The sequence below is a fragment of the Carassius gibelio genome, chromosome B8 (genome assembly GCF_023724105.1).
Source record: "Carassius gibelio isolate Cgi1373 ecotype wild population from Czech Republic chromosome B8, carGib1.2-hapl.c, whole genome shotgun sequence".
NCBI lineage: Eukaryota > Metazoa > Chordata > Actinopteri > Cypriniformes > Cyprinidae > Carassius > Carassius gibelio.
Genome location: NC_068403.1, coordinates 2,148,071 through 2,158,733, shown reverse-complemented (window position 1 = coordinate 2,158,733; position 10,663 = coordinate 2,148,071). Strand labels below are relative to the sequence as shown.

General features: G+C 33.3%; 1 protein-coding gene across 2 annotated transcripts in view; it reads right to left on the bottom strand.

The window, feature by feature from the left end:
* Positions 1-650: 650 nt before the first annotated feature.
* Positions 651-10,663, bottom strand: part of LOC127964101 (ephrin-A5b) — a 94,749-nt gene continuing 84,736 nt past the window's right edge. Inside the window, exons 3-5 of one of the 2 annotated variants that reach the window (XM_052564267.1) lie at positions 7,273-7,338; positions 6,978-7,055; positions 651-2,409 (exon numbers count right to left, since the gene is read on the bottom strand). In XM_052564267.1, coding sequence (XP_052420227.1) covers positions 2,285-2,409; positions 6,978-7,055; positions 7,273-7,338 — 269 coding nt within the window. In that variant the 3' untranslated portion in view covers positions 651-2,284. The remainder of the gene's footprint in view (positions 2,410-6,977; positions 7,056-7,272; positions 7,339-10,663) is intronic. The other variant, XM_052564266.1, reaches the window with a different exon arrangement.

Genomic DNA, 10,663 nt, shown 5'->3' with positions numbered 1-10,663 from the left:
TTGCTGAAATCGCTACGCTAACAAAAACAAACAGGACTAGCAGAAGCTAACAGACTTGTGAGAGTCAGAAAGGCAGGAACCATTATCCAATTTGCAACTGTTTGAAAGTCCACAGTTTTGTTTGATATCTTCTGTCTCTTAATGAATTGGTGTTGAAACTCATTTTGTCTCTTAAACGGAAACAGCGCCACAGCGAGTAACGAGGCAAACTACAGTTTGGGTGAATCTCAATAAACACATCCAGATCACATTTCACTGCACAAAATTATATCTCCATAAAGAAAATTAAGCCTTTTGCATGTTTCACTTTAGAGTTTTGTTCTGCAGTTTCTATTATTCTAAGTGTACTTCATAAAGAGGTTGCATTTATTAAAATGATTAACAATCACTTCAATTATTCCTTGATTCAGTCGATCTGAATAAAAGCATCTGCTACATGAAGAAATATAAATGTAGCAATACTTCTACAGCATTTATGAATCTTAGATAATGCTAATTTTAGCATAACATGACCTAATATGATCATAACAACTGTATTTAATAGATTTATAAGTGCTGTAAGAAATACATTGATTATTTTTTTTAGCTAATATTAACGAATGAGACCTACACAATGGAACTTATTTGTTCTAGATTTGTGATTATTTTAACTGATTTACTAATTACTGTATTGTTTTTATATATATATATATATATATATATATATATATATATATATATATATATATATAATCATCAAATATTTAAAATGTAGTACAACAGGTGCTATGATGATAAATAAATACTTAATTTCATGGTGAAGTGTGTGATTTTTATGACACCAAACAAGATTTTAATTTAAAATTAATAACTTAAAAATGTAATGTTATAATAAAAAAAAGCATATAAATTATATCTATATTACCACAATAATTTATATGTAATTATATATTATGGCATTTTTTACAATTATTAAGTTACATATTTAAATGCTTATAATATACACACACAACACCTTTAAGTAATGTACTCTTTTAAATAAATTATCAAATTAAAATATATGACAGAATAGAATAAAATTCTGTATAATTATAATTATAAACAAATGGAGGGCACATTAATTATTCCTAAAATATGCTTCATTTTGTTTGTTGGAAATATAATTGTATTTAATTTTACATTTTTAAATTCTTTGATTCTGTGGTGAAATATGAATTTGGTTTGGTGAGATTCACCCATTGGTTCCTCTATCATATAAGGCTTCGGGAGGAGAAAAATGCCCATGTTCTAATGTATTGCGTATGTCGCATCAGCATATTAAATGAGTCAGAACGGCACCAATTGACAGCTACAGAACAAACAAATGCATTAATGAAATCATCAAATGATACTAAACTTTATTTTCTCCGATGGAAACGCTGAACTCAAAGCACTTCCAGGAGATATTAGTATAGTGTACAGTATAAGGCCTATTCAAACAGATGCTTATTTTTTCCACCCATGTAAATGGGAAACATCGTGCGGAGCCCCTTTCTGTATTTGGTTCCTAATAGAGAATCGGACACACAGTTATGACAAGAAAAGAATTTCCATGATCCGTTAATGTTGATATCTCATATCAATTGATAAAAGGTCATAGGAAAAATATAGATATTTATGTTGCAGTTAAGTTTATCTTACAAAATACAAAATCGTTGTTTTTAGTGGTGTGGTCTACTAAGACAAGTCCCTCGAATTGCATTAGAATCAAATCCAAATTCAGACTAAGCGATACAGACTAACCAACATCTTCCTGCGATTAGGAAAGATCCTGCGGCGAGATGCATAACAGACCGTTTCCTCCGATGCATTCTGCAATTTGTTAAGGGAAGGCAGACGAAGGACGAAAGGCAAGAGTCTTTGTTTATATATAATATCGCTAACAGCAGAGCCGGTGAACTCGGGTTGATGTTTATGTCTGTTTTATGTGAAACCCACCTAAAAACCTTCAGTTTTCACTGAGCGTTTCTTAAAGCATTCTCTAATTACCCACAAAAGAGCAACTAGCTCCCAATGGACCCAAATCAAATCTGAGACCCCGCCCCCTTTCACCCAGCAGCCAATCCCCAGCGACTGGCCACCGGTCGATTGGTTAAACAGACGATCTGCATTTCTTCTTTGCACGGCTAATCGACTTTTCTTAATCAAAGACAGCAAAGGACAACTTAAATATTGGAAAACAAAACGCAAGCGCAGCAGAAGTGTTCCTGGTAGATCTCAAGACGAGTGGGGTTTCCCGGGGGCTGCTTGAGGGGCCGGTGAGGGGCTATAAGGTGAGGAACACAGAGATGCAGAGCAGGAGCAGGGCCAGCAGGGGCCCTGACGTTTGGTGCCGCAGGCCTGAAGTCGACACATCGCTCCGGGACGGTTCAGCCTCGTGACTGGTGTCATCTGGAAGTGGGGAGACCAAAAAAACATTAGCCACTTCTATATAAACATTTGAAAATTATTTAAACATTTACAACCCCCCCCCCCCCACGCCCACCAAAACATTCTGTACTATCAATTTAAATTTTTATGGATTGAATTTTCCCTAACATTTGATATATATATAACATTTTCTAAACTATGACATTATTACAATTTTATATATATTTAATTTTATACAATATTAATTCTTTAACAATTTTTTTTAAATGTGTGTGTGGGTATATATATACATATATATATATATATATATATATATATATATATATATATGGGTCAAAGACGTTAAGATGTCCGCATCAAAAGAAATGTACAAAAGTGATTTTGTGTCCGTAGAAAGCACATTAAATGTAAGTAAAATGTCTACTTTTAAGGTTTCAAATAAGTTTTTGGAGAATAAAATGTCAAAATTTGGTTGAAATAATGTTACATTGTTATTCAGTGTAACACAATATTTATGCAAAAATTCAAACAACATGCTTATTCTGACGTGTACATATTAAAATATCTAAAAGAATAATGGAGCATACTAAATTTTATTGTGTTTTAAATTAGTAAAAAATTCTTACTGACAAATGGGCAAAACCTGGGATAGTTAAAAATTTAAAATTACAACTTTGGGGTGAAAGTAATTATTCTTTTAATATGTCATAAATTGATTTTGTTGTAAATATGCCTGACAAGATTGTTACACTGAATTACATTTTACTGTGTGTCTGCTGTAAATCAGTGGAAATTGATATTTGAATATGATATATATTTTTTGCTCAGAAAAACAAAAACAAGATAGCAATTAAATAAAACCGAAAACTTTTTGAATTGTTTTTTTTTTGGGGGGGGGGGGGCTACAACAGTTTAAAGCAGTATTACACTTTTTTTTATGCGTAGACACTTTTTCGTTTTGACCCATATATATATATATATATATATATGTGTGTGTGTGTGTGTGTGTGTGTGTGTGTGTGTGTGTGTGTGTTTGCTTTAATTTTGATGATTAGAGTTTATAGCTCAAGAAAGTCAAAAATCTCAAAATATTTGAATATTTCCTAAGATAAAAACAAAAACAGTAATTCAAGTCCAAGTGTGTTTATTTCTGCACTCAATACTTGGTTGGAGCTCCTTTAGCACAAACTTCAGCATCAGTGAAGTGTGGCGTCAAGCAGCTTGGATTCTGTGCCTCTACAGTCTCCCTCCAGACATTGACTTCTAAATGAAATGCCACATTTACTTTTATCTAAAAATAGGACTTTGGAGCACTGAGAAACAGTCCAGTTCTTTTTCTCCTCGGCCCAGGTGAGATGCTTCTGAAGCTGTTTTTGTTTCAGAAGTGGCTTGGTAGCTCTTTTCCCGAAGACGTCTGAGCTTCGTGACTCTTGATGCACTGACTCCAGCTTCAGTCCACCCCTTGTTAAGCTCTCCAAAGTGTTTGAATCGGCTTTGCTTGACAGTTGTGGTCATCCCTGTAGCTTGTGCAACTTTTCCTACCCATTTTCTTCCTTCCAGTCAACTTTGCATTTAATATGCTTTGATACAGCACTCTGTGAAGTAATGACCTTCTGTGACTTTCCCTCTTTGTGGAGGGTTTTAATGATCCTCTTCTGGACCATTGCCAAAAAGTCAGCAGTCTTCCCCATTTTTAGAATTTATACTGTAGAGACAGTCTTTTAATGAAACTCTAATGTCTAAACTCTAATACTGGATTTTTGATTTCTTTCATGAGCCGTGAGCTCTAATCATCAATCCTGTCAATCTCTGAACTGTTTTACATTGCAGGTAATGAATCTAAAATATAAAAAATATATAATATATATATATATATATATATATATATATATATATATATACACACACATGTGTGTGTGTGTGGATTTAGTAAAAATAAAATATGAAAAAAGAAAGAAAAAAAAACTATATATATATATATATATATATATATATATATATATATATATATATATATATACACACAAAAAAAACATTTGATAAAATTCAAAAACACAACAAAATTACTAAAAAAAAATTAATAAAACCTATAATATCATGATATCAAAGATACTAAAATAACACTAGTGCACATCCATCTAACATCTAAACTTAAACCAGCAATTAACCCCATAATCCTCGGGAATAAGAGAGTCTCAGTGTAGTTCTGCTGGTTTACTGCAGCAGACACAGACTGCAGTTATCATCAGTGAGTGTGATATGGCTTTGGAAAGCACAGCGTCTCTCTGAGGACGTCAGCGGGAGAAACGGACAGGTGTGGCGCTAAAGGAGACAGATAAATAAGCTTGGGAGGGAAGGACAGAGCAGTTTGCTGGCTCATTCAGGAGGGCAGACAGACACCTCCACTCTCTCAGCGGGGATCTGCACTAATAAATCAATGCCTCCATCATGACACGGTGCCATGCCTGGGTGGGTGTGTGTTGGCAAGGTGAAAATGCATGAGAAAACAATACTGTGTTCAACCGCACTAACACTGTCTGCAGTGTTAATTGATATAATTGATATGTGCATCTTCAGCAGCTTTTCACCATGATCACCCACGGTCTGCTCACCGAACTGAAACTGGCTCTGTGAAATGTGAACACTTTATTTTGATAGTTCACTTCAGACATCCTACCAACTAGAAGTAACTTTGCAACCTAACTTATTCTACTAACCCAAACTCTTACAGTCTACTAATACTCTTAGTTAGTTGACATTTAGTTGCACATAAGTTACTTAGTTTGTGGAATGTCTAAAGCAGACAATAGAAATAAAGTGTAAACTGTGAAATAATCTGTATATCTGGTTAGAAAGTCTAAATTTGTCAGGCATTTATTGTGTAGCCAGTTGTAGGCCTTTATTTAAATGTTTTTTATCTTTTTGTTTTTACCCAAATTCTATTTTATCATTCCCTAACTCCAATTTAAGTTCATATTTAATTTAATAGTTTAATTTTATTGTAATAATCCAAAAGCATGTTTAATCAGTGGAATTCATAGAACTTTAATTTATTTAAAATGTAACAATAATAAAATATTTAAATGTTGATTTTGTTTGTACAGAAATTATGTATTGTCTTTTTAAATTATTCTGTGATTTTTATACTACATTATTTTCATTCTTTATGATTTTATACGAATGCATCATCATAAACTGGTATTTAAATCAATGAATAAAACTTGAGCAATTTAATTTTAATTAAATGTATTTTTTTATTTTAATTTAATATTTCATTTTATTTAATTGTTTAATCAAATATTAATAATCAAAAAACATATCTAATACATTTAATTTATAAAACTTTATTAAAATACTTAAATGTCTTTATTTTTCCAGAAATGTTGTTATCTGTTCTTAATTGTTCTGTTTTATGATATTGAATATACATTTATTGTCAAAAACAATGAATGCATAAGACTTTTAAAATTTGATTAATATTTTTAAATGCATACAAATAACCATCTTTTTGGTTATCTGTTTGGTGCTGCAAAAGGTATACAGTTTAAATTAAAATGTGAATGATTTTTAAAAAAATATTTCTTAAAACATTATGCTTTAATAAACTGTATTGCTAAAACTGTTATTATGATCATTAACAGTAAAATGTTTCTGTCATTTTTTTTTTAAGTTTAACCAAACGTGTGTATTTAAAGAGGTTTCTTAAATTAAATGGTGAAACTTCTTAATTTAATAGCCTTTTAGTGGTATAATATACTATTTCATATTGTGTTTTTATCAAATGTACAGCACTACTTTCCAAATTGTGCCACATTTGTGACATTCAGCATTTTTTATGACTGGATTCATATGGTTATAGACAGATTTGACATTAAACGCCACATAAAAATAAAGCAAACGGTGTTTGGTCACAGTCAGATGGACATTTCATGTCACAATGGTTGGTTAAGATTTTATACCAATAGTCAACATTCAGATTTTTCCCTTTGTCTATTTCATTACATCTTGAATTTGAATGCAGCACCAATGTTTGATCATGACACCATGAAAGTCAAAGCTGGCGTGACAGAAATGGCAATAAAAATTACAAGCCGGGAGTCGTGCATATGTTAGTAAGTGCCATGTGTTTGGATGTAATAGGTTTCATCAGGGAGAAGCCAAAACAAGCTTGGCATCGTCCCACGTGACACTGCTAATTTGGCACAAAACCTTCATGCATATCCAAGTTTTGGATCTTAATTCTTCCCGGAACCAACGTGCATGCATATATTGTGAGTATAATCCATGCATTTCAGCTGGAAGGCATGATAGACACTGACTGACTGAAGCTTTTGGCTTTCTGAAAGGTCACATGGCTAATTTCTGGTCGCTTAATTGCTTGAGCACAAGGTGGAGATGTTGACAGACAGCCCTCAGCTATTACAAGAGAATGCATTATTAATACGATGTGTACCTCATGCATAAATAAAACAGTCTTTGTGGTTCGAAGTGTCAAGAAAAGCTCAATTCGAGGTACATTTATACACAAGCACAGAGTGATTAGAGGAACTAAAGCACACAGACTGAAGGTGATTTCAAGCCATACTGACCTCTTGGTTCTAATGCATTGTCTACTTTGTCATCGACAAAAACGCGGTCATGAACGCCTATGGTTTTCTCGCAGCCATCTACAAAAACAGAAGAAATGAAAAAGATACCGTAAGCCAATCGTGTTAGTGGTAATTCAGCAGCCCGACCCACCTGCCAATCAGAGGAAAGCACATAGAAGCAGTCACCTGCCGTTAATGTCTATTAAACTGTGTTGCATTGAAAAGCATGGGAGTTTCCAAACCAGATGTCTCCGACAGAATCATACGTGTGTGTTTTGTAATCAGTTACACTTACTTGGTGGTCTCACAAAGACTTTCAGCTTGAGACACGACTTTCTCCCGGTTTCTGTGATCATGGATGCTGTAAAACACAAAGAAGAGATAAGAGAAGGTGAGCACACACACACACACACACACACACACACACACAAACACCTGAGAAAGATATGGTATTGGTCTCACACTACACACACACACACAATCCTATGAAGCTGTGGTTTGCGGGTGTATTTTGAGGTCTGAAGTAGGAAATTGCTCCTTTCCTGTGGAATCTAAAGGGCGTGTGCACACACACACACACACACACACACACACGCACACGCGGCGCCTGCGGGGTGAAGAGAGGAACGTCACACTATCATTTGTGGTTTTCTGTCACTAGCAGTCTGCTGGTTTATCAGAGAGATTTGAACACAAATACACTGGACGGAATTCAAAGAGGAAAATCGCAGCTGAAATTATAGAGTGACTTCATCTCAAGTTTATTTTTAGGCAAAGTATGACATATGTTTCTTGAATGCTACATTTAAGGTCCAGTAGGGAAGACAAATAGCACAAAGATCTCCCCAGAATGTCAATTGTTAAAGCTAGACAGAAACAGAACTAAATGGAGATCTGACTGAAGTATCCTATGGAGAAAAATGATAAAAAATGATATTTGCAGTGCTTTTTCTAAGAGAAACCATGTTTGCTCGCACAAAACATGCTGTGTTTCAGAATTTTTCTTAGAGAACGCAAACATTTTTGCAAGCAAACAAATGTTTTGTAAGTTAAAGATTCTCGGGAAATGCAAAAATGTTACAAACGAACACAATTGTTTTGAAAGTGAAAACAAAGATTATTAGGGAATTAAGAACTATTGCAAACAAACAAATGCTTTGCAAGTGAAAACATTTCTCAGAGAACACAAAAATTTTGTGCGAGAAAACTAATGTTCTGCAAGTGAACGTAAAGTTTCTTGGGGAACACCACATTTTGCAAGCAAAAAAAATAAATAAAAACAAAATAATTTCCTAGTAAAAAAGGTTTTGCAAATAAACAAATGTTTTGCGAGCGAAAACGATGTTTCTCTGCGAATGCACAATTTTTACAAGTAAACAACTATTTTGTAAGTCAACAGTTTCTCACGGAATGCTAAAATGTAACAAATGTTTTGCAAATAAATGTTTTGCAAGCGAAAATATTTAAAGAATAAATAAAATTGTTTTGCAAATTAAAGTTTCTCGGGGAGTGCAATAGTTTTGCAAACGTAAAGCAGAGAGCTGCACGGGTCCGATTTTGTAAATCCGCACCCGCCCGTACCCGCTTAAAACAGAACCGACACCCGAAACGCACCCGAAATCAAATCAGTTAAGCCAATCACATTAGACACACGAATTTAATTGCCAGGTCATACAGAAGTTATTTATGGAAAACTCTTTTTAAAAGATACTTGTGTTTTATACATTTTATCTTAATTTTGATCAATGATTTATCAATCAATTGCCCGTATTTAATAAATAAGAAGCAAATGTATAGCAGACAATGTAATAACCTTAGTGTAATTGACAGAATTACTAAAAAATATCTTGCTACCTAAAAGTTAAATATTTTTTTGTGTCACACATGCATGCATGTCTATTTCCCTCATGTTAAAAAATAAAATGCATGTGGACTGATATTTTTCCAATGTCTGGACTCCTTTATTAATGGAGTAAACAGACGTTTCAATATATTGGTATTAAATGCATTTTCTGAGAATTTATATTTCATGTTTTTACTGCAAATGTCGAAATGCGTGCTCTTTGGTCCATCAGTGCTTGACTCACTGATCACATTAGAATAAATTATCTCATAAAAAAATACAAAATTGACTGATTTATGAATGTACAGTATATGCAAAGTTCAAATTTTTAAATCGTTCACAGCTGAGCATCGCGAGAGGCGGATCTGTGCCAGAGCGCGCATGTGAATGAGCTGCACAAAGTCATTTTCAGATGCAATAAAAAAAATAAAATAAACAACCCTTGATAGTCTAGATTAGGCCCATATTCACAAATGTGTTAGCTATGGAATGACATATCTGATATTCTGATTTTCAAATACATGCAAGTGGAAGTGTATTGTTGTTTAAACACCTTTATAACGATCGCGTTAGTTGAGCTGTATGCGCGATTTAATTTTATGACACACATTTTGAAATAGGCTTAAATCAAACACATTTTATTTCAGATTCTGTATATATATATATATACGGAGAACAAAAAAAAAACGAAAAAAAAAAACAAAACAAATTAGTCTGTTAACTAATGACTCATGCAGCCGTTCGCGCGGTTATGATTTTTTTTTAAAAGTGGAAAATAGGCCTATTTTTACGTTTTTTTTTTTTAAATAAAGAAAAAAATTTGAACAGTGTCTGAGAAATTAGCCAACTTGCCAAAGATCTCAATATGAACTCAAACACAAGTCTCTCTATCTTTTAAACTTTTGACGTATTAATTACTTTTATTTTTACTTAGCAAGAAATCAGCTCTTTCAGTGAGTCATAAATGTGAAGCTTCTTAAGCCGTGAAAGAGAAAACTGAGGAACTCTATGTTCATCTGAGGTTATTCTGTGAGTTTTATTAAGACAGACAGCACAGGGCAAGTTCAACGTTTAGACTAATTAAGGCTAATTACTCTCAACAGGGGATTTTATTCTGTGATGTTTAGTGGGAATGTGCTGTGGTGTGTGTGAGATGTGTAGAGATCCTACATTAACATCTTTTAACATCCCAGAGTCAACAATAACAAACAGTTTACCTCCATAATGTGATGCATTGCAATTAAATTAATCAGATGGACAATAAACGTAGGCCAGGACTTGATTTAATCCATAGGAAATTGATATCAGAAACAGCTGCAATAACACCATTATGAAAGTAAATAGGGTACGTTTTGATTTCCATGCATCAAAATTGCATCGTGTTTTCCTTAAAATATGATCATTGTTTCTCATGCATTTAAATGCAAACTGTTACACTGATATCTTACGGTGGCTCAGAATCGATTTGCTATAAAACATATCTTCAAATCATCACATATTGACAGCTTAATAATGACATCTGTATGTGCAATGCACATTTATGAAGTGAAACCCAATCCTGATGAGTATTGTGTGCTGCTTGAGTTTATTAAAGGAATAAAACGAACACCTGAAGCATGTCATGAATCCAAATGATAGATTCACAAAGCAAGAGCCAAATAAACCCAACAAACAGAAATATATGACTGTCAGTGTTATCCTGCTTGCTAAACTGGATTACATTACTGGCAACATAAATCACTTACAGAACATTTTTGTACTTTTTTAATACCCTGTTTCTCTTTTTTTTAAAGAACCTTGAATTACATTTAATATATTTTTAATAAACGGTTTAAGGTTTGGG